Source organism: Pithys albifrons, chromosome 1, assembly GCF_047495875.1.
Source record: "Pithys albifrons albifrons isolate INPA30051 chromosome 1, PitAlb_v1, whole genome shotgun sequence".
Taxonomy (NCBI): domain Eukaryota; kingdom Metazoa; phylum Chordata; class Aves; order Passeriformes; family Thamnophilidae; genus Pithys; species Pithys albifrons.
Window position 1 is genome coordinate 6,756,101 of NC_092458.1, and position 27,363 is coordinate 6,783,463.

At 38.3% G+C, this 27,363-nt stretch overlaps 1 protein-coding gene across 9 annotated transcripts in view; it reads right to left on the reverse strand.

Moving 5' to 3' along the window:
* Positions 1-27,363, reverse strand: part of CNKSR2 (connector enhancer of kinase suppressor of Ras 2) — a 209,991-nt gene that overhangs the window by 28,946 nt on the left and 153,682 nt on the right. For all 9 annotated transcript variants that reach the window (XR_011697485.1, XM_071551813.1, XM_071551983.1 and 6 more), the window contains 6 exons: positions 26,434-26,606; positions 24,270-24,343; positions 21,733-21,804; positions 16,046-16,113; positions 10,979-11,079; positions 9,271-9,811 (listed from right to left, as the gene is read on the reverse strand). Coding sequence is in view for 8 of the 9 variants with exons in the window: in XM_071551813.1 (XP_071407914.1) it covers positions 9,271-9,811; positions 10,979-11,079; positions 16,046-16,113; positions 21,733-21,804; positions 24,270-24,343; positions 26,434-26,606 (1,029 nt within the window). In the remaining variant the exon portion in view is untranslated. The remainder of the gene's footprint in view (positions 1-9,270; positions 9,812-10,978; positions 11,080-16,045; positions 16,114-21,732; positions 21,805-24,269; positions 24,344-26,433; positions 26,607-27,363) is intronic.

A 27,363-nucleotide genomic window follows, 5' to 3' on the forward strand; every position in this document is an offset into this window, starting at 1 on the left:
CTTCGTAACAACCTTTCAGCTTGAAAGAATAGCTGCTGTAAGGAACGAGTCTGTTTCCTGTGACATAATGGAATGGAAATGCTGGGCTTAAATTGCAGAGGCAACAATTCAATATCCATTAGGAGAAAAAATTAATTCTTTCCCAAAACAGCAAGAATGAAAAGCACTATCTGGAGGGAATGAAGAGTGCCCACCACTGGAGGTGTTTATGAGCAGATTTGGTAGGTATAGCAGCTCCAGATTTAGGGGCAGAGTTAAAATGGGTGATATTTCAATCCATTTCTAGTTCACTGGCTCTAAAACACACAGAGCACACTTACAGCTTCACTAGACTCTTCAGAGGGACCAAGATTTTCACCTACATATACTGCCCTCCTGCAATGGAAAGGTTTAGGAAACCAGTAAAGAGATTAAGATGCCAAAACATAAGCATCTAGTGTCATTTTAGCAGTCAAAGAGTATCCAAGGAAGTTGCAATAGGGCTGGCAGGTTAGATACATTACCTACACAAGATCTGTGACCCTCAGAAGCTAGAGACCAAAAGGAAAGTCAGACAGTAAGACAGGCTAAGGTATTTTTCACAAAAAATTGTCCTGCAACATTTATCTCATAGGCCTCCATGGCAATCTTAACTTTAAATCCAAAAATTCTGAAGACTTTTTAAAAAATACATCAAAGCAAACAAAACAGCTTTGTAACATATTTGGCTTTTCCTGAGTACCTTGTCTAGCAAAAAAAAAAAAAAAACCAGGAGGATGCTGACTGTTTGCATTGAAGCCTTTAATATGCCATCCTGCTTCCCAGGATGAAGAGTAATTAAACAAGAATGTGTGTTTACATGGTGACCCTCCAGACTTTCAGCATGGTAGTAGTTTAATAAAACTACATCCCTTCCATGTCCTTCCAAGCACTACTGACTCAGGTCCATTCCTGTTTTATTAGTTGCCTTGAAAGAACGTGAGAGCCACATGTAACAGATGGTACCACCTGGAGACATAATAAATATAATCCAAAAAGATTTTGGTCCTCCTCTGTTCTCCTATTCCTACTGATACTGTGCCATATTCTTATGATTTCATTACAATGTATTATAGAAAAGGCTTTATTTTTTTTTAGCTTTAAAAAAGGTAGAAAATTTAAAATTATACATTTTGAAAGAACATTCTCATGTACATGACAGGTGGTTAACTTTTGTATTGTAGGCTTCTGTTTCCTTTGCATTTAGAAACCTTCAGATTAGGCCAAGTCCCTGCTGCATCTCAAGGAGGAACTATCCCACTTCTGCAAAAATCCCAGTGAAACAATGGCTTCCTCATGGGAAAATTTCAATTAAATTGCAGTGGTCAAACCTAAGAGTGTTTTAAAACAATTTTCAGTGAGTTTCAGCAAGAAGGTGAATGTAAATGATTGTCAACAATGCGAGTTTTTCATGTTTAAAATCGAAATGAATGCATGTTTAAATTCTGGGACAGGAAAAACCGCTTTTCAATGGAAAACCACATGTTAATTATAAGAAAAAAAAATTGGATTTTACTTTTCATACATATAAAAAAGCTACATATCCTCATTTAAGAATGAAAGCACATTTAGAATCAAGGGGGCAGAACCTGCAAGCATAAAAAAGCCTTTTTTATATTGCTACTGAGATGTATCAGGCCAACAAACTGGGAAGCAATAGCATATCCTTCAGTAGGGCAAACTGAGAGCCCTAGAGGACCTGGACTGTCTTCCCTCTATTGCTTGTGAAGTGCTCTGCCATTTATGAGCTGCCTTTTCCCAAAGACAGCACCTCTGCAGCCAGACTCAGACATGGCAGCAGCAGACAGAGCCTGCTTACAGCAAGAAATGGAAAAACTAAAGGTAAATCAGATCAGTTCCATAACATCTAGAGAGAGAATTAATGCAGAACATAAAAATACCCCACCAGAAATACATTCTCACTTCTACAGATTCCCTTCTTCACCACCTAACCCAAAGGGATCTCTGGTGGGTAGTACCACAGTTCCATTGGCAGTAACTGAATTGAGGAAACTTTGCAGGAAAAGTAATTTAAAAGAATGGTCATGTAAGAAATTCTCTTGTGCATTTCTTTTGCTTATAAAAAGACCATTTAATCCATATATTTCAGGCAAAAGCAGATGACCTTTGTTGGCAATGACACACAAAGCTATTAAAACCAAAAGAGAAGTAGGAATTCACCTCTCCTTTGCATTTTTAGCAGCATGGGCAATGGAAATCAAATTAAATTTTAAATGTGGCAAGAATATATTTGTGAGTGAAATGCATTCATATGAATAAACACTAACAAGCACAAAATTTAACTACTCTTATTTTTGTTGACAGCCCATATTGCTTTCTGAATTGCTACTTAATAAATGATTCAATATTTGGCTTTCGAACACTGCCAGCAATTTTGTCCCCTCAAACTGAAATTTAAAATCAGGATACAGAGGTTTTGTATCCCATCATTTTTATGAAGAATGCAAACTCACTTCTATAATGGAGTTGCTTCTGCATATGAGAATTGGAAAAGCTTTATTTAATAAATTTAAAATTTTAATTAAAGAACATGCTTAAAAAGAAACATACCCACTCCCAGTACTTGGTTATCTAAGTTAATATTCCTATCAGTAATTTTAATAATATAATAGCTTGTCTAAAAGACATTTTTAATTGTGGAACTGAACATACACACATACATGGCAGTTAGAAGATAAATAAAGAACTAACTTCAGATGACAATTTTCCCCAATACACAGTTGGTTCTGGAAGCTTATAGAAATTCCTATTCAGACAAAGATAAATCTTAAAATTTAACAAGAATAAAGGAGTTTAGCTTGAGATATCACATAGATTACCAACAATGTTGTTCCCTCCACTAGTTTTCAAATTTAACAGCTCTCATAGGATCTCACTGGATCTTATGACAAATGAAGCACTAAATGCTTCAGTTAAAAGGACATAAAATAGAATATGTGAAGACACACCATTCCACCAGATATTTTGTATGTAAATCATTTGTTCTGAAGGGCAGACCAGATGATATGGCAGCCACTGTCTTGCCCTGCTTTTCCATGCCTCCTTCCTGCCTCAAACTGTGAGCCACTGATGAAAATTTTGCTATGCAAAGCAGTGCAGGTTAACCATTTACACTATAAACCAACAGGCTTAAGATCATATTTTTGAACATAACTAGGCAGCATTTTTATGTAAGCACATTCTGAGTTAACAGCAAAACTAGTGCCTTGGAAGCAGTGGGAGGAATGGAGACCTTCTCCTAGTAAACAAGGCATGAAATGCTGATGGTCCTCAGCTCACAGGAGTGCAAATGCCCAGTCAGGTGCCACAGGAAGGCTCAAATGGGAATTAAGGATGAAAAATCAGATCACAGAAACAAAGCTCAGGAAAAGCAGGTGCTTAATCAGCCCACTCCAGTGTCTGAACATGCACAGGCTGTGTCGCCTAGAAGGATGTCAGGCAAAAAAAAACCCTGCCAAATTCTCTTAGTTGTACAGGACTTACAGTGGATGCAGTAAGTTAGAATAACACTGTCCTTAGTGCCCCAAAAGGTGCTGCATTATGTGCTATTCACCAGCCTCATATGGAATATTTCTCATGTGAAGCATCACCTGTAATTTCTCATAGCTCTGCTTATTTAAGACACTGTTGGGCATTCACACCTTTACTAACCTGAGTAATTCTACAGAGGAAGGTACAGTATCTTAGCACTTTCTCCCTTGCCTCTCAGTGTGGATAAAACTAGGTGGTCACGTGACAGGACACCACTAATGGCACCCTCTCTAAAATGGAAAGGTCAGAAAAGCAAACCACCCTATTATTTCAGTCACACATGCTCATCAACTCCAGTGCACACAATCCAGGCTTTATGCGTTGTTCATCCTGACTCCCACATTCCACTGTTGTCTAAACCCTGCCAAAGTCAAGACACCCTAGCAAAATCCAGAGGAGCAAAATCCAGAAATAGCACATGGGGTACTGCTTCATGACAGTATTTAATTGGCAAACATGGATCTTTCTGAGAGATACCATTTGCACTACACACTACCAGCACTCTCATTAAAAAGAGGCAAGCCTCCCTGGAACTGTATTTCAGAATCTGAAATACCTGACCTTATTCAGAGTATATTTTTTACTAGCATCAACTCCTTGCAGGCAAATGCCACCTAGGTGGTCTCATGGATACACCTTCTTGGGCACAGTGCATGATACTCATTGCTAGTTAAGGGGCTCCTTAAACTCCTGTGTCCTATTTTGTGAAAGCACTGCCACTTTGCATTTAATTTCTGCAACCTGGAGGTGGGGTGGGAGAAAGTGTTCTCAGTTTCTCTTATAATCTTGCTGGTTCATAATTTTTCTACAGGGAAAAAAAGAAGGAAAAAACCCCTGCCTCTCAGACTTGGTACCTCAGTAGAAAAAGTCACTTGATACCTCATTCAGTGACTAGCCCTCCTTGACCCCAAGGTGGGCTTTCCTGAAACCCATCACAGGGACTGGACATCTTCCTGAGCTGCAAAATGCCAACATTAGCTCCTGTTCTGGTCTGTGACAAGTGTTTTCAGTGGAGTCCAGTTTCAGAGACTGGATCATGAGGTTATTGTGTTCCTCTGGGACAGCACTCACAAGACTGTGGGACTAAACATGAGATGCCAAGAAATGTTGCAAACCTGAACAAGAGCTTGTGGTGAAGGAGTAAAATGCCAGGGAATATGTGTGAGTGTGCCCAACATTCAGAAACATTGTGAAATCTCTTCAGGGTGACACAGGTTACATGTTACACCTTGTAAACACTCTGGAGAGTGAAATCTAAGCAGTAAACAAGTGCCTTCCAGCCTTCAATTGCCCCAGAAAGGCAGACACTGATGTACTGGAATTTACTTAATGCTTTGTTATAGTTGTCCACTCTATATAGAAGATACTCACAAATTACAATGATGGGGTAGCAACAAAAAAGTTCTTAAACACATGTCAGGTGGAATTAGAGTACTCAAGAATGCAGAAGCAGGAGAACAAATAGGCAAGGCATAAAGCAGAAGAAAATGGAGTTTAACAGTGGGAAGACAGTCTAAGTAATTTCTGCTTACTGTAAATACTTCTTCAAACTCAAACACAGACATCAGTGCTTTCCTATCCACATTCCTGAATAAATTTTATGGAGCTGGCAGAGTGGAGAGCTCTGCACATTGTTGCAGATCCCAGGTGTGAGTTCTCTGGAAAATGTGCCAATATTCCTTTGGTCAATCCTGCAGCACATGGAGCCAGCAGCAGAACTCCTGTCCCAGCACTCTCTGAGAAGATGACAGCACCAGAGACTCCCACAGACACTGCTGTTCTCCAAAGACTTTTTTGGGGAATATGTAAAAAAGGTGCAGGTTTTTCTGCAGCTAAGTTGTAGGGAACCACACACTTTAGATAGCTAGTTATCTGCTTCTCTTACATACTGAAGCTTCGTCATTCCCATTACTGTCCCACAAACCAAAGAAGTCTTTGAAAATGAAGGAACTACTATCAAAAGCAATTAAAAAAAAAAAAGAAAAAATGAGGCAAGCTTTCCTGGGACGAAACCTGGCAATGAGTTATTACCACTCCTAATTCAGCTGGTCCAAAAGACCAGCCTACAAAGTTTCGTTTTCACCTTAAAATTACATGTTTCCAGCCTCAGCCTATGGAATCAGACCTCCGTACCTGGGGCGGGGTCACTTAAGGTGATATATACCTGTAATTTGAATAAACTCTAGACCTTGCTTGAACATCATATTGGTGTGTGCGGTCTCACTAGAGCATGGTCGGCAACAGTAAGTCTCCCAAGAGGATCCTGGAAGTGTTCTTTGGCATTAAATGGTGAAATCTGTCAAAACACACAGAGGGCAGAGAGTGGTGGGGGGCAGGGAGGAAGGGGTGATAATGCCATGATGTACTGCTGTCTTCTATTACCTTCCACTCACAGCAAACAACCCTGAAAAGGCCCGACTTGTCCTTCACAACTGATTCACAGAAATGCAGTGCACTGTGCCACAGCCTTTGACCTGCCCTGCCTGTGCAGGCTGCCTCTGAACAACACAGCAAGAGGACGTGTGGTGCCACAGGTCTGAATGTTTGCCATTTGCACAGCCTCAGGAGCAAACACATGGAGAAACTCAAATATCCCACAAGAGAAATCTCTTTGATTACAAAGCAAGAGAGCACTACAGGACGGTGTCAATATGGAACATCTAAATGATTTACATAAAAGTCATTGGGGAAATAAGGCAACCCATTAAAGATTAACAGTGTATTGTTAATGTGATACAACAAGACAAAAAGAAGTAACTGAACACACAACAAAGTTAGGTCCCAATGGGTAAACATAGGAAGGGACAACCTGTATTTTCACTTTAGCATATATATCTACACAGTGCAGCAGAGCTGATACGCAGAACTATTTGCAGGGTCAGTAAAGTGTTGCAACATCTAAGGCATAAGGCAGTGATTGACTGAGAGATGTTCAGTTGTTGCAAATCAGCATAGCTTTAGTACAAAGTCAACAGAACTATGTTAAATTATGACAGCTGGGGACAGCATCTGAAAGAAGTGTGGAGCTCCTAGTTTGTGGTGCAGTTATTTGAAAACAATTCTGCAGAAGAAGTTGGAAGAAACAGGACTGCATTTTACTATTTGATTTAAACTCACACAGTTTTAAAAGTGAGAATGTAAAAAGCTAAGAAAACAAACTTTTGGCAATGACATTTAACTTGTACATCAACAACTGCAAAAGAGCTGCATTTTCATCTTGCACAAAAAGCAATAGGAATGACTAAGCTTTAAAACACATAAATGTACACACAAGAACACATATAAACATCCAAAACCCCAGAACTATGTCAGGATCACAAATGTGTAAAGGAAATAAATATACTTAGAAGGTTCTGATACCACGAGTGGGAACATTCAAGGTGAGATTAAAGCAATTCTAAAAGAGAACTCCAGCCAGTTGCAATGTTTCATTTTCTCACAGCAATGGAGGTGAAGGGGGCAGTGAGGTAGCACACACAAGGACACCCATCCTATCAGTGACTTAGCAGATATAAGCAAATCTTGCAGTTCAAAAACTGGATTTTGCACATAAGAACACCACTTACATGAAATCCCTCCAGCTTTTCACTGGTAAAGGGCACTGGAAACATTCAGCGTTGCAAACAGAACATTGCAGCCATAGCAACAAGCAATTCAACACTTAAAACTTTTCAACAGACTGAAACAGTATTTTACTTCTGGTTTTATAATTTCATGGTCAATATTTCATCATGAGCACTTAACTTGTCTAGCTGGTCCTTAATGTCTTGAAAATAATCTCCTGTTAAAGCTTCAATCACGAAAATCTCCTCACTCAAAGAAAAAATATGTGTATACAGGGAGACCACTTCAAAAATTAAACTTCTTTTCTCCTTTTTTGGAAATTGGTGTAGAAAGATGAAGAAAAGCCCAAGTTCTGGCCCATGAAATCAAACACTAGCTCTTTATTAGTAATTAGCATGCTATAAAATGCTACAACCAGGTATCCAAAAGAATTGAAATTGAGATTTAAAACACCTAAAAACTTAGACACTGCAGCAGTATCTGTAAGTAATGCCAAACAGCACAGCAAAGACCATGGAAAGTCTCTTTGACCCTTTCCACTTTCTGTGAGGATTTTTTTAAAAAATATTTTTATATTGCTAGCAGCAAAAACCCATTTGGAAACCAAAATTGAAGGCTAAAAATAGAATAAAATGTTCTGCATGGTTAATACAATTTAACTCTGTTAATTAGACAGCTTCATTTCACAGTCTGTAAGAGTCTAATATTACCCTAATAAATGTATGGGTTTTTAGGAAACTGTCATGAATGAACACAACTGAAGTAACACCTCTTAAAACTTTTAATGGCATCAAATTTAGTATCTGCAAAAGAAATAATTTTTTTCTCTTTATCAAGAACTGGAGATGTTTAGAACATAATGACTAAAGCATAAGGGCAAAGGAAAACTGTTGCTCTCTCCCAAGTAGACTAAATAACAACCACATGAATTTCAATGCTCAACAATGGTGTAAACTTTAATGAATTAACTTAGGCAGGTAATTAGCCAAAGCTTTTATCACCCTTTCCTATCTCTTTACCATTTTTATACTCCTTTACTGCAGGAAAAACGCTAAATTTGAAGGAACAGATAGCAGAGACCCTTAGAGAGCTTCAAGGGTCATCCTGCCTTCCTTGCCACTTCAGGTAACTTAACTGCAGTGTAACCCCACAATTCATGGATGAGACTTCACTGGCTGACCCTACCACCTGGGCATGAACTCCACTTTGCCAGCAGCACATGCTGAGAAGCTCCATAAACGACAGTGAAGGACAGAGCATGAAACAGACACAGAAATGTGTTTACACGTTCAGGAGGGGAAGGGACCTTCTCTAATCTCTGTTTATTTGGATTATTTTTGACAAGTAGCACTAATCTCTTTGGAGTTTATGTGCCATGCAAGTGACAGTTACTCAGTGTTAAATTCTTTCCTTTTAGGCCTCATTGGTCATGTAGTTGTTCTCTACTATTATTTGTTTGTTTGAAATGTTCTTTAAATGTCTCTATAGATCACTAGGTGAGGAACTGGGGGAAAATATCCTCTTTTTTTCAGCTTCTTTCAGATCCTGGGATATCTTGTGATCTGCCTGTCTGGACATGTGTTTAAGAGGCATCTGGATCTGGTGCTAGGGTTTAGGGGTTACAGTGGTAGTGCTAAGTTGATGGTTGGACTTGATGATTTTAAAGGTCTCTTCCAACCTTGACGATTCTATGACTCTATTCTATGATACTACATAATCACAGCCTGACCCTGCACTCCAGGATTTACCAAGTGGTTTTTACAGACCGGATGGGGTTGGCTGGAAATCTTACTAAGTGTGTACTGGAACACACGTGTGTCAGTGGGGAGGATATTGTGCAAGTGGACGTGTGAAGAAAGTATTGAAGCAAAATCCATTTATAACTAAGAATTACTAGTAGGTGATTGGTGACTACCCTATGGGGAAGTGTCTTGTGATCATGAGAGGTCATGCAGCACTCTGATTATTAAGGCTTGTACATGAGGCAGATCAAAGGGGTGTGTGACAAGGGGGACCTGGTAAACCATGGGGGTTGTTGAAAGAGTTTTGGGTTTTTTTGATAGGGAAAAAGGAAAAACAACCTCTATGTTATACAAACAGGACACTTGAAAAGCCACAGAAATATCCCATACTTACTTTTATCTTCCTGGTTTTCTTCTGCTGCTTTGCCTTCCTCTTCCTCCTCCTCCTCCTCAACCTCCTTTTGCTGTGCTTCTTCGTGGTGATCGGCAGCACCGACCGAAAGGCTCTGGCAGCAGTGGTTGAAGCCACTATCCCGAGGCAGAGTGAAACTTCGGGGCTTTCCCCCATTCCCATTCAGCGCTTGCATTCGCTCACCCTCCACGAGGGGGAAGGGGCCGTAGTGGTCTTGCAGGTGGCACTTCTGGGTGGGCAAGGTTGACTGCCGCCGGTGCTCGGGGGAGACCACGACCGCCTCGGAGAACACAGAGTCCTCCAGCGGCAGGGTCTGCAGGTAGTGGAGTCCCGAGCTCGTCAGCGGTGTTTCTATGAGGTCCTGCCAGGAGCGCCGCTGGCTCGCCGTCTTGCGCACCGGGGAGTCAGTGGCACTCCCTGCCACCTCCGGGCGAAACTCTTCGTGGGATGACTGCGACTGGGAGGTCTCCGTGGATGACAGTCGGCTGTGTTTTGGCTCCACATAAGGGCTTGTGCAGCTCATCTACAACGTCAGCAAGGGAGCAACCTTCAGATCATTGCAAACTGAGACCTACTGCTAGTAATACTGTTTTCCTTATCACTGACAGCACCCAGTTCAGTAACGAAGGCACAAACTTACCTGATTAACCTGCACTGATCCTAACTTCAATGCATGCCCATATTCATACATGTCACACCTATAGGTCAAATACTGATACTTATTAATAATAAGTATCTTTACTCTGTCCCTTAATCTATAAAAGAAGCCAATACAATTATTTGCAGAAAACTTTGCAGAATATGGCCCTATGGCAGACATAAAAGAGAGGTGGCTGGTTCATTAAAAATCTTAAAAATGCTATCCAAATGCCTGTTCTTTTCCTATCTTGCTAAAAAATTCTTTGGCATCATGTTTGCAGTGCTTCAGTGCTAATTCAAAGAGCTATAATTTTGTAAGATAAAGTATTGCACTCAAATCAAACATCATGAATGGTCTCTTCCCCCACCTTTCCCAGTTTTTCATACCACAAACTATATTCAAGTAAGACACATTAGTTAACAATGAGTATACAAACTTGAAAATTAAAATTGCCACTGCAGAGTAAGTTAGAGATCTATAATCTGGTTTCATATCAACAAATGCTTCAAGAAAAAAAACCAAATCCCTTTTAAATACAATTTATAAGGAAACCTACTTTTCATAATACAACTGGTATTGCTGTTTGCAATACAAGACAGAACATTTTTATGTTGGCATTTTTCTGGAAATGCAAGTGTAATTTGTTACTGTAAAGCTTCTCAGCACACTTGCTGGAGCCCTAGAGAAGAGTCTGTGTTGTTGCTGAGGTAATAACATTTTCTCAGAAAAGTCTGTAAGGGGCTGGTGAGGGATTGCATGGATGAGTAGGTGTCCGTCATGAATGAAGAACAGGAAGAAAGAATTCTGTAACTTAATCTACTTTGCACAGCAAGTGGGATTATAAATCTGTTCTCTACAAACCAGTGAAAACAGAAACGATGGCCATTAAAGTTAGCCTTATGTGTTACTTAACAAATGCCTGAAGTCAAGCACTGACTCAAAACACAGACTGGAGAGTGCCATAATGAGCACAAGCACATACTCTTAGGCAGGGGAATAGGTAAAAGTGGCACTTGAGGCAGACACTCCTATAGCCAGCAGGTGACTTACCGAAGGTGGCCGCGGGTATGTGTCATAGGGGGGCGGAGGGCTGTCTTGTTTCGGTGTTGATGGAGTGTCAGCTTCCTCCTTGTCACTCTCACTCCAATAATCTACAAGTTACATATGGATCAGATCAAAAACTAACAACACATTTTGATGCATTTGTATATCAGAGACTTGCTTTCACAAAAGCAACAGGAAATTCCTTCACTGGTATTATTAAGAGTGAAATACTAGTGAATGATGACACACTAGATCTTGGCTGCTGCAATTTGGAAAAGATGAAAAATGTAACTTCACTAAAGTCTTGTTGTCTGCAAATAACATCAACAAAGGTAATTAACACCAACTGGCAAATCCAACAAGTAGGGGTTATTGCATACATGAATAACTAATGCTATTTTTCTACGCATTTTCTCCATTGTATTCTGCCAGTTACACAAGTTTTCCAGTTCAGTTTCTAAACAGATGCATTTAAGATAAGACAGTAAAATTTTATATCACATATCTGCTTCATAAAACACCTGCTGTCCTGTTAGCCACGCAAGAACATAAAGGTGATACAGTAAGGAAAAAAATGACAATGACATTTAAGAACAGAGCTCCAAAACACGGATGAGAAAGTACAAAGGATGGAGATCTTGTTGGCTAAATTTAATAGGCTATAAAGTTTCATTTTGCAGGAAATCAAGTGTTGGCCAAGCTTATCTGAAAGGGGAAAACACATGGAAAAATATACCACATCAGAATCTATATTTATTCTGTTACAAGCATTTTGAAGCAGAACAGCATCTAACTAAAGCGACACTGGACATTAACATTTCTTACAAAAGAAAACTACTTAAATGCCAACAGTTAAAGATGGATAATTTTTTACATTTTTATACATTGTAAGACTTATGCAAACTTTTCTGTTGCCACTTTGTTTCTGACTGTATTACTTTTCAGTATTTGGATACATCATTGTACAGTAGGACACTTTAGATCAGACTACTCACAGATTAATCACAGGCAATTTTCACTTTGCCTGGTAAGTGTTCAATGAACTGCATGATTTACTACACTCTCTTTGATACATAAGGAGAAAAAGATTGATTGCTGCTTCTTGAATGATCTAAACTAAAAATCCAAGCTGACACAACAGGTAATTTTGACCTTAATGACTTTTTGTTACAATTATGATTATTGTATTGTATGATTAATGACTTACCTTATCTAATCTTACTCAAGACCTAAAACGAAAACTTACCTTTAAATGACACCATCCAGACACAAGTGTCCCTAAATTTTTGTATATTTTTAGATTGTAGTAATGGTGGAGACAGCCTTAATTATCTACTTAATCTTTCCATGCAGTAGCAATTCTGAACTCTGAGTCTTTTGATTTGCTTCTTGCAAGCTTATAGCTGAGAGATTCTCTTAAAATGGTATAAAAAATAAGTTGCATAAAGAAAGTTTTCATGACTACCAAATAAAAAAATCCTAACAGTTATGTCTCTAGACATCTGCAAATAATTAATTTTTGGTGAATGAAAGACTAAATCAGTGAAAACTCTTTTTCTAAATAAATCCTAGTTTTAAGAAAACTTATTTCCAGCAACTTAAGACACCTGAAAATATTGGCATATAGACATGTTTGTTCCTATTACAGCACAGCCTAATGGCATGATGTGTGGTGAGAGATCTGTCAGAATTGCATCATTCAGTGACATTTCTGCAGACTTGGAGCTCAGCTGTTTATTCTGAAAGTAAAATTTAGCAGTCTCAGTGCAGGTTCCAATTTCGGCTAAAAATATGAAGGTGTTCTTGCTATCAAATCCACACATAAGAACACACTGTACAATCACGCTTTTGCACACCTTATCTCAGACAGGGAATTCTGTTGGCAACCTACAGCTTGTCTAGAAAATTTCTGAAGTCACAGGGGTCAACTTCCAGATAAAATGTATGAAAATAGCCTCTCACCAACTTTTAAAAGTGTTCTGCCTTTGGCAGCTGACCCACAGTCCATGTGAAACATGTATGATGCTATAAAACAGTTCCTGCATCTCTCTCTGCAGATTTTTTCCAATTCATTGATGGACAAGCTCTATGCATCAGGCATATATCTTTAAAGTTTTCTCAATGACTAATGGACTGCATATATTAAATATAAACAAACATTGACCTGTCAAGTCCTGATTAAATATATTCTACTTATAGAAGCAAGTTTATTTTTTTTCCTTCTGATGTATATGACTAGCAAGTATGTAACTTCTCCGTCCACGGAAGTCCCTTGCTGTATTGCTAACATTCATTGTATTTAATATGGAAAGTTGATGGTATTTTTATAAAACTGTTCTGTACAGAATGTAACATTTTATTCAGCAGTACACCCACAATTCCGTGATTCGTGCATCTCTGAAACACTTGAAATATATTTATGCACTTAGATTCAGAACCATTCAATGCTTAATAGAAACAGATTTGAACAACTACTATTGAATTGTTTCAGAGGTATTATAAAGCTTTGCAGAAAAAGGCTGAACCGAACAGAAATAAAAAACCTTTTGTCAAATCAAATATGTAGATGACAATTGGTATAGGCACTGAATACAGAAAATTCCAGCTTCCCAGTTTCTGTAATTGCAAAAATGCTTGAAGTGATAGAGAGCTTTAACTTTGCTAACTGGATGCCTCTGTTAATTAGAGACACTACTGAGCTGTATAATAGCCCTTATGCTGGGAGCCAGGGAAAATCACCAGAGGCATTAAAACTGTATGGCAGTGAGGGGGGAATGTGATACGGACTCCCACACTAAACACAACTAAGCAACACAAAGAGGATATAGTTCTACCTACCTCTATAGAACAAATCAAAATGAGTGAGTGGTGTTAAGAGTGGTAATAAAGAACTCTGCCAGTGCCTGGGATGTAATTTCCATAGTCAGTGGGGTTTCACTGATTATTTTCAATAGCGAGATATTTTAATAATAGGATACATGAGAATTGAATGCTGGTGATCTCATGTCTAGCAGCTGGATGATCTGCTATTTTATAACTGAGTGGTTTCTTAGTAGCAAAAATATTTCTCCACATCCATTTGGATTTTGCAAGGTGTATTGTGTTCAATTGTGAACTTGGACAGCATTAGCATAACATAACACCTTTCCCATTACTGTCCCACATGGCACTGTAATCCTAGTGCCAACCTACTGCCAACAAAAGTTTGAATTTGGCTTTGAATGCTAACACAGAGGATTTCCTAGAAGACTCCAAGATTCAGAGTTTGTTCACAGCCTCTTCAAGCAGTGACAGATGGCATACAGGTCTCTCCAAACAGGTTGCTGTAGTGGTGCCTAGGAAGTATGGATTCCCAAACTCATTTTTAAGTCTGGGGAGGCACTGAGAACGTGACTGGAGGACAGTGAGCATGGTGCTGCTATCCTGGGCTGTGTGAATGCAGAGGGCCTGGTGGTAAAAATTAAATGATGTGCCAAGGACCATACCAGACTAAAACAAGAGTATGGGCAACACTCCCAGGACAAGCAGCTGCACTTGCTAGAAGACGTGATTAGAAATGAGGAAAGAGCAGATACAACTTAGTTATGTGCAAGAGTGACATAGCACCCCAAATCCTTCCCATTATAACCTTCCAAATTATATCAGCATGCTGTAAAACATGGCTCTTCAACAGCAGGCTCATCCTACTGGGATTCTCTGTGGTGAGGTGATCAGGGTATGAATCAGGCAGACATAATTTCCTGATGCTGTTTTTTAAAGTTCTACCACTACAGAATACCCTACACTCCTATGTTTCTACCTGGCTGTGAAGTTACTGTTGCTTCTCACCAGAGGAAGGAGTTTTTTAGACAGTGTCTCCCAGGAAAATGGCACTGCAACAACACATTGCAGGGAGACAGACCACACTCATCTTTCTCCTCAGGAAGATGCACATGGTATCAGCCCAGATGGTCACAGCTAAGGCTGCTGTCACACAGGTTGGTACAGAACCACAACCACACATCATGTGGCAAATTGTGAAGCCTTGCCATAGACTTTTGAACATATCTCTCCCTGAAAAACGGCTACAAATATGCTCTGTGTAAAGAAAACACTATAGTGAGTGCACTGCCACTGCAGCTCTGAGCTGTAAGCTTTTGGGGCCAAACCCCAGAACCTTTCTAATGAAGGCTTCAGAGTCACAGTATTAAAGGGTGAGGTTCTGAGTGGGTAGCAGGCAAATAGGCACTTGGATAAGGTCTGGATCATCATGACCGCTGCAATTTTCTGGTGCCTGCTGTGTTAAAAAGAGCATGGATTCAAAAGCTGTCTGCTTGCCAAAGCAGCTTGTTGGACAGGACACTTCTGTGGATCCATGTCACTGGCAATTGTAAGAAACAACCTTCTCAACACAATTGGATGGACCCTTTCTTTTTGCTGCCTGCAAACAGGATTTCTACTGCAACAACCGAAAGCAAACCAACTCATTATATATGCTGCTTTTTTAACCCACAAAATATTAGGCACCAAAAATAAACAGATGCAAAATGCTGTAAGCCTGCACATCCAAATGAAATGCAAACAGGACTGTACCATACACTGCAACACAGTACCACCAGTAGAAATCACAAAATTTAAGTGGCCTTAAAATGGGGAAATCCAATTATGTCAACAGGCTTTAGAAGAATGATTTTGTTCCCAAGACCAATTTCATGTACTTCTGCCCTCTGTGAATTCAAGCACCAAATGCAATGTTTAAATTTTTTTTTCTTTTTAACTTGCAGACTCTTCAGTTTCTTCTGACAAGGGACATTGATTCCTTGGTACTACACACAAGAGCTTACTGACAGTATATCTGCTGCTTTTAGCTACCTTCTGTGGCCTTCTCCAAAATAATCCAGTGTCTGTGGATCAGAATCTGGAGGAGCTAATCTAAACCCCAGACAGAGAAGGAATCTTCTAAAGCAACAGCCATGATAGCCATATGTGAATTGCTTTCTGATGATGAGAATGGGGCTTGATACACAGCAAGGAAAAGAGAACAGATCAATTTATGTTAAAAGCTGACAGAAATAAAAAATAACAAGACATTACCTTGCTCTTGTTTGATCCTCTCTCTTTCTGCATAGCCAGCAGCAAGCATGTTAATTCTGTTTAGCCATCTGAAATAATATTAAAAGAAGAAGTGATACCAACCCAGCCTGTAAATTTTTGGGTCTATTTCTACCAAAAACAAAGTCAGGAACATCTGAAGGAGATTAAGGACTATGTTATTTTTCATATTAGACCATTGTTTTCTTTGATACTCTTATTCAGGGAGTCTCCAAAGATCTATGATTTTGCTGTTGAACAAACTGTTTTCACAGCAAGGGTTTTATTTCAAATGGAAAACCATGTATGATGTCAAACATCTGTAAAATAAAGGATCTGGAGATAATCAAAGAGCTGTTAAGTCTGCTGCTCACAGATATGCCATCACACAAATACTCCTGCTGTTCTGATTTCTTAAGAATAAATACCACTTTTCAGAGATTTAAGCAGTATTTTAAGGCCTGAACTGGCAACTTAGCAGAGGAACAGAGCAGAAACCAGCAGTAAAAAGAACAGGTTCACTTGAAACAGATGGTTTGGTTTAATTAAGCCATTATGTGTTTTAGAGCTTACCTACAGTATCGTGTACAAAGAGAAGGAGGCACATCAGGATTCACTTTTGTGTTTGTGTCAGAGAAACAAGGGGAGACAGTTGCTTCAATGCAATTCACATCTAGGGGTTTAATCTCAAAATAGACTTGAAATAATGCTTCCACAAGCTGCACAAATTAAAAAAAAAAACAAAACACCAAAAAAACCCAAACAAAAACCCAAAATGAAAAAACAAACCAGCTATAGCAGCTCTCTTCTAGCAGAGCTGTCATTGCCAAGCATACACTCAGCTGTCTGTAGCAAGGCAGTTTCAACCTGTACTTTTCCCCCATGGGGCTCTCAGTGTATTCATTAGCCAAATGCTTACAATGAATCAGGTCGTTCATCACCGAGGCTTTAAACCACCATGGCAATCTCCCACGCTTGTCCATTCCATGGTAAACCTGGAATAACTTGCTCCAGTCATCCCATAGTCAGGATTTGACAGGCCTGGCTTGCCAACCTACTGGCTTGCAATTTAACTGCTAGGGTATACAGAAAGACAACTCCAGTCAGGTTTGCGTTTTCTTCAGGAATGTGAATCCCCTGTTTCAGAAAACTGTGCCTGATGGGTTTCATTCGCCTACCGCATGCACAGAAACAGGACGTTCGTCTCAGCAGAGGATACACATTTGTAATGACTCCTGCCTGCCAGTCTTCAAGACACTGCAGTGCAGTGTAAGAAGGCATCAGATCTGAAAATATAGTTATTTTCCTAGAAATTAACTCCTGTCATCATGCAGTAATAGAATTATAGAATGTTTGAGGTTGGAAGGACCTTAAAGATCTTCTAGGTACAACACCACCATGGGCAGGGGCACTTCCTACCAACAGTCACTTGTCTTTCCACAAACAGTGACCCCATATATGATCTGTAAACCATGTTAATAGACCATGAAGTGTTGGACATTGGGAAGAAAGTTAGAGATATACTCCTAAAGTGATTGCAGAATACTTAATGTTACTACACAATTAACATTTCTACAAAAGAATAGGGAAGCTGAAGAAGAGACTTAAAATTTGAATTATAATTGTTAGAAGTGCCATACAGTTATAAAAACAAAGAGCACATAGGAACAAAAGTCCAACAAACTATGTCTCAGACAATGATTTCACATTGTCCCAGTAGAAAGACAATCCACTACAAAAGCTTTCTTTTAGGTTCACTCCCCTGATATGTGAAGACTTGGGGGAATAAAGCTCAGCTGTCTTGACAGCTCTTCGTGCCCAAATCAGAGGCACTGAGGCAGGAACCTCATCCAAAGCACTCAAGCCAAGTGCTGCCAAGAGACCAGCAAAGGCCACACACTTGTCTGTGTCCAAAGGGTAAAGCAGCACAAGACAACAAGCATCTGCTCTGTCAAATGGCATGGCAGACAGTGGAGATGGTCCCTTGCTTGCCTCTCACCTATTCTGGATTCCATGTTCCCAGTTTCTGGCATACGACTCCTGCCTGCACAGCCACCTTCTGAAGCCCATTGGGTAGGGGCTGCTGAGCACAAAGGGTTAGACAATACATCCCTAAATGTTCTACTGTTGGGAAACTTCAATCTGTCCTAAATATGAGGTAGCATTTCCCAGTAATTCTGCGTGTTAGTGAGGTAAGCAACTAAATTAACAAACACTTAACTGACAGTCAATTGATGCTGCATACAGATATGACAGATGACTGTTTCTTGCAAATGTTATTTCCTGAAATGTATAATCTAATGAGAGCCCAGGAAATGTGTGCCATTCTCTCACTCTGACAACGAGAGAACAGACTAATTTAACAGGTCATGTGTTGAGGTTTGGAATATGACCTGCAGTGCCAGTGAGGGAATGAGAAGGTGCTGATGTGGTTGTAATTTGTTAACAACCACAGCTTTTGAGAGGTTTGCCATTCCAGAAACTAAAACAATGGTATTGACCTCTTCTGCATAATTTTTGATATGAGGCTGCTAAAGCTTCTTCAGATATGGTTAGAGAATCAGTGTTTTAATATAGCATGGCTACAGTTATGGCTTATTGAAGTTTGAATTGTAAGAGAAATCCAACACACTGGGCTTGCATCGAAAGGAAAATTCCTGTAGAATGGAAGAGGAGTGAAATATGCTTGCATTACAATGTACTGGGGACAAAAGTTCCAAGCATACAGTTACACAAATATTTCTTAAAAGATACAAAGCCTTAGGGGAAGATTTATATCTTTCTTTCTTGTACTATGTGTGTCCTGGTAACCACTGTAACCTTTGGAGGGCAAGAGGCCAAGAAAATATTGCTTCTTTACTACAAATGCAGCTTTAATTTTTTGTGAGAACTGTAAGACCTGTTTGCTAGGTATGACAATAAATACAGTGACATTGAAGCAGCCATCTACACTTCCATTCTTTTTTTTTTTCCTTTTTAAGAACAGCACATTCATTTCTTGTCAGTATTTAATTAAAATAATTTTATGACACATACAACAGGATTGAAAAACCCCTGTCTTTCTGTAGATCTGCAATTTCTGTAAAGGAGGATGCACAGTACTGGAACTCTCACAGACTAGTAGGAAATATTTTCCCATCCTATCTCATGCTCCAGGTAGATGCAATGCTTTTAGTCAAAGCAGGGTGTCAAATTGCCCTTAATCATAAAGCTCAGTGATACAGGAGGAACTTGCTGCATAGGAATAAGGATACCTTAGAGTGCATTAAGTACTTGACTGCAGTTTAACCAGAATGAAGAGAATAACAACGAATTTCCAAGCAAGATGTTTCCATGACTATACACTTACACTAGCAAAACAGTACTTTGCATCAATAAAGGATATTGTGTCCTTCCTGTGACCCAGACTAAGCATGCTATATGGGTAAAAGAACCACTTTTGCTGGTGTGACCCTACAGCTAAGAGGAACTTCAGACGCCACAGCAACAGAGTTCAGTGAGCAGAGCTGTCCAGACTCCTTACTAGCACAATGGTGTGGCACAGTCATAAAAGTAGTAAGACAATTTGAATTGTGACAGTTACCTGAGATTAAATACCCTTTCTACATGAGTAGATACACACAAACAAAAATATCACAGCCTGCAAACACTTTTTAAAAAACAGAAACAACCTGAATAATTTTATACAAGGGATAAAAGAATTGAACCATTTTGAACTTTCAGACTTTGTATTAGCTGTTTTCTTCTATTGTTTCTTCTGCTTCAATAAACAGAACTGAAATGACTGCCTGATACATAATTATGATGTATGTCAGAAAATTGACTAAAAAAGAATAGAAAATGATCAAAAGAGTCTAAATTTAACATGACTCTGTATTTTACTTCATCTAGGCTACAAAATGCATTTAGACAGGAAGTATTTTATTATCAATGCATTTGAAAGATTATTTTTCAGTCACTCTTTCCAATCTATTGAGCTGATTCAATGTTTGTGAAAGCAAACTACTTTTTCTAATACATTAAACAAAGAGAAAAAATAAAATTCTTTGGAGAGACTCAGATGGCAACTCAGATGTAAGAATTTCCACTGTCCATAACAGAGTTGCTTTAAATTTACATGTGTATAACTCAGAGCAAAATTTTGTCAAGCTCATTCTAAATGACTTAATAAGCCCTTTTTTCAAAATATGATAAAAGAATTATTTTGCTGGGAAGTTAAAAAGCTTTTCATTCCTGGGTTTTAGACTGTGTGATATATTTTTAAAGAATTGTTGCATATTTGCTGCTGCTTTCTGATTACTGAACACTTACATGAATTTTTATGTTTAGAATGAAGGTACCTTGTCATACTGACTGAGGACCTGCTGACAGAAATGATTTAGCTACTGCTGTAGTTCTGGATATGCCATATAGACCATGCTATTACTTTGTTTGCTGTGCAGCAAATTGCATGGAGTGACTGGTTTGACAGAATAATCAAGGAAAGGCAGGCCTAAAATTTCACAAACAAATAAAAAGGTTTTAAGTTTTCTAACTGAGGACTTTTGAAACGAGTCTCAGTAAAGCAGAAACTTCTGAAAAAATGTTAACAGAGTGCTATTTCTAAATGGAAACAAGCATGGGATAGTATCAGCATGCTTTTCCAGCCAACTATTATCAGTTAGGAACTGGCAGTCCCCTGAAGGTGCTCTGCCAGGCAGTTGAATCTAGTACACCCAGGAGATATTAAACCACCATTACAGCACTTACTAATAATTTTATGGATTTAGTTTTCCCTCTATTTTAAAAACAATTCTGGTCAGTGAGGGTATCCACAGACCTTATCTAAGACAGAACAATTCTCAGGTTGCAATAATAATAATTTTTGTTTGTGTTCTCTGTCATATGATGAAAATGGCATATTAGTTGGAAGTGAATAAATTTCAGTTTATGTTGTGAAAATAAATGAAATAACCCTCCAAATATTTGTATAGACATGGATTCCATGTTTTAATTTACCATTCAAATAAATTAAGAAGGATTGTGTTTATTTTGTGCTGAAGTCTCAATCACTTTTCTGAAAAATTGCACAAATGATCTAAAATACATATAGTAAAATTCAACACTCAGCTAAGAGTTAACTCCATGCTCTTCTTGAGATATTGAAATTTTCCCCACCAAATTCACTTCAACATGTAGTTAAATTTATGGCAGTAGAGAGGATCTGCAAAAATCATTCCCTGTAATCCCTTTGTCAGTTTTCAAGACTGGTAGAAAAAAGAATCAGTGACTTCCTTAAATCTTTCTCCAACTTCTTATTCCCTCCAGGGCTAGAAACAGAAGGATTCCCAGAGCAAGCACCACGGGTTTGGGAGTATGTTAGGAAGCAGAGTTGGAGATGCCATACAGCCAAAAACAGAAACCTGGAAGTCTGAAATTGTGTTTGGATGTTGTTTCACACACCGTATTTTTTTTCTTTTAGAAACAGGGAATTGTGTTTCTAAAGATCTTCAAACCTTTATTTCAAGATAAGGTAATTTTTGCATGAATCGAATATTTAGTCTATGAAGCCAGTCAGAAATAATGCTCCTCTGCACTTACTAGCTGTTAAACTAAACTTTTTAGAATAACATGTAGTTTATTATAACTGTGTTATTACTAGCTTCAAGAATTTAAGGAATGTGCCCTTGAACTTTGCTAAATTTCCTTACCTGTTCATATCATCTAGATGTTCAGCAGCAAAATAAAAACTTTTGATCTTAGGATGGCAGGCTTTGAATGCACTGTAGAGGAAAAACATAATTATAAAAATGTAATGGTACAACTATTTTTTTTAAAAGTAAGATAAGAGTGGTCACCAAGGAATGAGATGAATTTGTATTTCCTGAGTTGCTGAATGCCTTCAAACCATATATGAACATACAACTTTTAGGATTGTGCCAGATTTCACCAAGTAAAGTGCTCTTCAACTACCCCTTTCTAAATAATCCTTGACCCACATGTGCATAAATAATTGTTCAACCATCACCTGTAGTGCACTATATTTGGATAAAGTTAACCAGTTAAGGATATAATTTTGTGTATCAGGGAATTTTGCTGATATACATATAGCTGTCATGTTTCTCTGAACAGAAAATGGACTGAACAATTAATTCAAGAAAACAGAACAATTCTCAGTCCTGCTGATTTCTCACAACGCAATGACTTACACATTACCTTTGGGTCTAATGACTGCATTTCCAACAGGAAAATGTGATATGCTGATTGACTTCTGAAAAGCTGTCATAAATCAACACTGTGTTTATGGGTCATTCTAAGCAATGGGCAATTACATCTCATCTTTTCTTTCCACCAAAGTAATCAACATGACTGGGTTGAGAGAATTACTGCATTTCATACATAATATGAAATCAATTACTAGACAGAATCTTTTAACTATGTTGGATAAAGAGTTATGGTAAAGTACTTGAAGACCCAGAAAATATATTTAAAATAATTAATAATTTGCAGTACAGAAGAATAATTTTTCTGAAGGTGTCTCTTAAAATAAGTTAAAAAAATTTAACAGTCCCAAATAAAATAAAGCTGCAAACATGATACATGAAGAACATCATCACCATTTTTGTGAGACAAAAACTGGATTTTATGTATATTTATATATATAAATATATATAAGATAATAAAATAATTCTCACTCTCTAATCCATTATGTCTCAGAAAAATGGTACTTATGTTCCTCATGTGTATCATGCTTGCAATTGTCAATATATATGTCTGTGTGTGTCCACAGATGTACACACATCTATGTTTTGGAAACCAGGCATATGAATTTACTATCCAGGGAAGTTACTGCTAGTGAAGGTACCATAAAATTGCGACTGAAAGAATTCCTCTAACACATTACAGCATGACACAATGTTATGCAACTCAAAGCAGATGTACAGTGACATCTGTTCAGTTTAGAAAGCCATCATCAAGTTACTGAGACCCAAAACTTGACTTCTTAAAACTGTTACAGCATCTGTTGTCTGGATTCTTTGAGGGTTTTTATCTTTATATGCCACCCAAGCAAGGAATCTTAATAGCTGCATTTTACATGCTACTATCCAGCACATACTAAATCAAGTAAAACTAAAACAAAACAATTTAAGCAGGGTGCAATTCTGAGAAATGAGTTGACTTTATGCTGCTGCCCCAACAAAACAGAAAAAATGAAGCACTTCAGCCTTGTGGCCAAAGGACACAGGACAATAAGCCCAAGCCGATGTATCTTGTTTTTTTTTCACTGCAGTTTTCATTTTCTGCCCTTTGAAACCATCGTGAAGAATAGAGTTCATCCTGCAGAGATACACAGAGGAACTGATACAAGGTCAGTGTGTTCTGCAGAACTCTATGTACTACAAGTTACACCATTTTATGTCTGCAAGTGCTGTTTTTTTACAAATTTCAGCAATTCCAAAGTCTTGTTAAACTTAAAAGAACTCTAAAAATCATTAGATGGCAAGGCAAAAATTGTTTGAACAGTAATGACACTAAAAATATCTCTGTAGGAGTATGCACCTGTCATATGGTAACATGTGCTTGAATTTGCATCTAAGTAATAAATGGATTTGTGCAATGGCACAAATCTGGATAGCAGCATAAACTGATTAGAAGAAATGTTCTTTGAGACCTTCAGGTCATGTATCAAAATTACAATGAATTGCTGTCCATTGCTTTTTAACTCTGCCTCAGGACTGACATACTGTATCAGCAAACTTTTGGGATGATGCCAACTAACTTGGAGTTACAATAAATACTGATGCCTGGCCATAACTCGGGCACTTTTTTATCTGGGTGGTCTCTGTATTATGCTTAAAGCTTCTTATTGAGTGTAAAGGTATCACACAAACGTTCTTCAATCCCCAACAAACAAATTAAAAAAACCCAATCCAAACCAGAAAGATAAAAATGAAGAAATGAAAACTGGGAAAATAAAAGGACAGAATCAGCCAAGCAGTCTTCTTGCTCATAATTAATTTTGGTCTAGTCAAACAGTGTGATTCATGACAAAGTAAAAAAATAGCCTTCTTTGGGCATGATGTCACACAAACAAAAAAAAACATTAATTTTTTTTCTGTTTGAGCTTATTCTGTGATACAACCCCGTGATCATAACAGCATCCACTATGTCCCTGTTTTAAAAGAAAACTTCATCCTTTGTTCCACTTTTTTTATTGTATCATTGCATCATTTTTGAGCAGGCTTACTATTTCTTGCGGCATTCACTGGCTCTGTCAATTTTAAATTCAGGTAGACTGATGAATCCTTCTGCTTTTTCATCCTGCAAAGATAGTTCCAGATATTACTGTAGCTGAACTGTCAGAAAAAAAACCCCACCATGCTGAAAACAGAAATGTTTTCACTTGCCTGCTTCTTACATAAGGAATACCAATGTATGCTCTGCTCTGGCAAACCTCCCACAGAAGTCACTGGGACGTTTGCCAAAGTAGTAAGACAGATCCCTTGCTGTAAAATACAATTTTAAATACCCAGTTTTCTCAAACAATTTCACAGCTGAACCAACATTTAAAAATTTACAAAATGACCAAATGCATTCAGTCAATTAGTTATTGTAATTAGTTAATTCTGGGGGAAGATTGGTTAATTAGTAAGGAGAAATGCAGCCTACTGTAAGAAACAGGGAGAAAAGCCATTTAAATGCGTGCTGCTTGCCATCTTTATATGATATCACAGCTAAGAGGCATGATATCTCTTCAGCTGCTTTCATCTTTCTACAACACTCAGAACACATCTGACCTTCCTCCTATCTCCTCTAAAGACTTACAAATCGTTTATTGTATCAGATATTCAATCTCCCTTGACTTTTCAGTTTTGAAAGCATTATTTATTTTAAGCTACAATTACATCAATAACACAGTCTCTTTCATTTAACTGCTCATAGCTGCATGTGAAGCTGCAGAAAACCCAACTGTATGTTAAGGAATTCCATAGAATTCCATCTTTTTCTAAGAATTCAGGTTGTTATTTATGCTACATATGCAGTCCGCCTGACTACATGCTTTCTTAAAAAGAAATAAACAAATAAAAGACATAAATCAGCATATAGAACTGGAGCTGGAGCTGTTACATGGAAGGCAGAAGGTTGTAACAGGTTCTGCATAGCAAGTATTTCTAAATCAAAAGGACACTGCTTAGAATATATCTTGCTATTTCTTCTTTGAATAGTTACCCAAGGAAACAATTTTGGCAAGAGCACTGTTGGCTTGTCTGTCCATCTGCCACTGAGGCAGCCCCTGCCAGCCCTGGAATCTGCTGGTGATTATAGACAGACACTGCTGATGGAGCTGAGGTCTCAAAAATTACAGTATCAGAATGTCTCAGGGACACCTGGGACAGGGTGAGAGACATTCTCAGGCTACTTCCCTCTGCACAACTCAGGGTTCCATATGTTCCTTGACTGCTGTTGAGCAGTCAGTGCACTTGTAGGCATCAACTACCACCTGATGAAGACCTTGTAGTAGCCAGGGGAGGGAGGATGGAGTTAGGAGTTAGAGTTACTAATCTGAAGCTGGGATCAAGGCTCCAATGGAATAGGTCTGTGGGAAAACAGGCTTCAGTAACTCCTTTCATGGAATAACTTGCTTTCTCTTTACTCATGGAAAAGTTGGGGAGTACAATATTTTGAAAAGGTTATGTACAAATACGTGCCATGATTAAAAGAACAAGTCCAGCACAAAGTGCATCCACATGTTGGCAGTGATTTTATCTCACAATATTTACTTGTGAGATGAATAGGATTTAAAATCAAGGTTTCCTAACTCACTGGCAAAAATCTTTGTTGCTAAAGCTGATACCAACAAATGTGTACCAATGCAGAATATGCTGCAAAATCAAAGATGTACACATTTCATCTGGGCTGCTCCCATGCTTTTAAGTTCAGCATATATGAACACTGAAATCAAGGAAGGAACAACAGGAGAACACAACTGAGAAAACAAAGTGTCTTCCTTAATTGGCAGAGGTTTTTGTGGTGTCACTAGCACAGATAAACAAGGAACACCAGGCAGCACAACATCAAAGCTGACACTCCCATGACTAAACCTGAATGACAGGATCAAATAACTACCTTATCCCTTTCAAGGGTTTGAGGATAGATTTATTCTTAACTGGTGTCAGCAGGACACACAAAATTGCTATTTCTCCATGTAGTAAAAGGCAAATTGGAAGGACCAAGTAACTCCAGGTCTTAATGGTAATTTTGTCTGGCAGTTAATATTAATTTCACTATGATTATTTGAGTGAATAAAGTTAATTAACATATATAAGCACTCAAAGCATTAGTTTCCCACTAAATCACGGCAATGGCACTACACAGAGTATTTGCTGAGACAATGAGCAGAAATGCTTTACCTCTTCATTGATATACCAATATAGAGATGTGTCCTTCAGGACAAACCAGTACTTCTTCCATTTCTGGGAGAAATAACTCTTGGCATCTTTCTTTTTCCAAAGCCAACCTTCACAGTCCCCTCGACCAAGATCTTTACATGAGATCCGTCTTTTGCTTTTTCCAGGAATAGGAGCTGAAAATGACAAGTTGATGTGAAAGCATTGGACTCATCCACTAAATCAACAAGACAGCTAGTTAGAAAACACCATAAATTTAAGAAAATTAATTAAAAATTTCAACTCAATTTGCTATTGAATAAATTATTACATTCTATTTTGACCACAAAGCTTATGCAAGTCACTGTAATTTAAAAACCCAAGTAAATCAAAACAAACCATGTTCAGCATCCCAGAGCCCATATTCTATGGATGAGACAAAAAAAAATAAAACAGGCAACACAGAAGACACTGAAAAGAAAGGCAAGATGTTTAAAAATCAGAAACTCATTAATATTTCACATCAGGATAAAGCACACAACATATAAATTCATGTACTTTCCCTCTTGGTTGCCCAATACAACTATTTAAGTACTGCACAGGTGTTCAAAAAACTCCTTTTGAAACTAAACAGTTCCTAAGGCTTCTGTACGTCTAAATCAAAGGAAGAGAATTTACTATGGTATAATTTACCTGACAGTGTAGGTAATGAACAAGTGCTGCACTGAGCATTACATGAACACAGCTGGAAAAACCAACCCTGGCCCCAGAGAGGGCCAGGGTCTAAGGAATCAAAAACAAGACACAGATTCATGAAGGTAGAGGAGCATTAGGAAAATATGAGACAGTAATGGACTGACACATTCTCAACATTATAATGAACTGAACATTTGACTACAGCTAACAAGTTCTAGTTCCTCAGATACTGCAATACTGTAACTTTAAGGTTGGCAA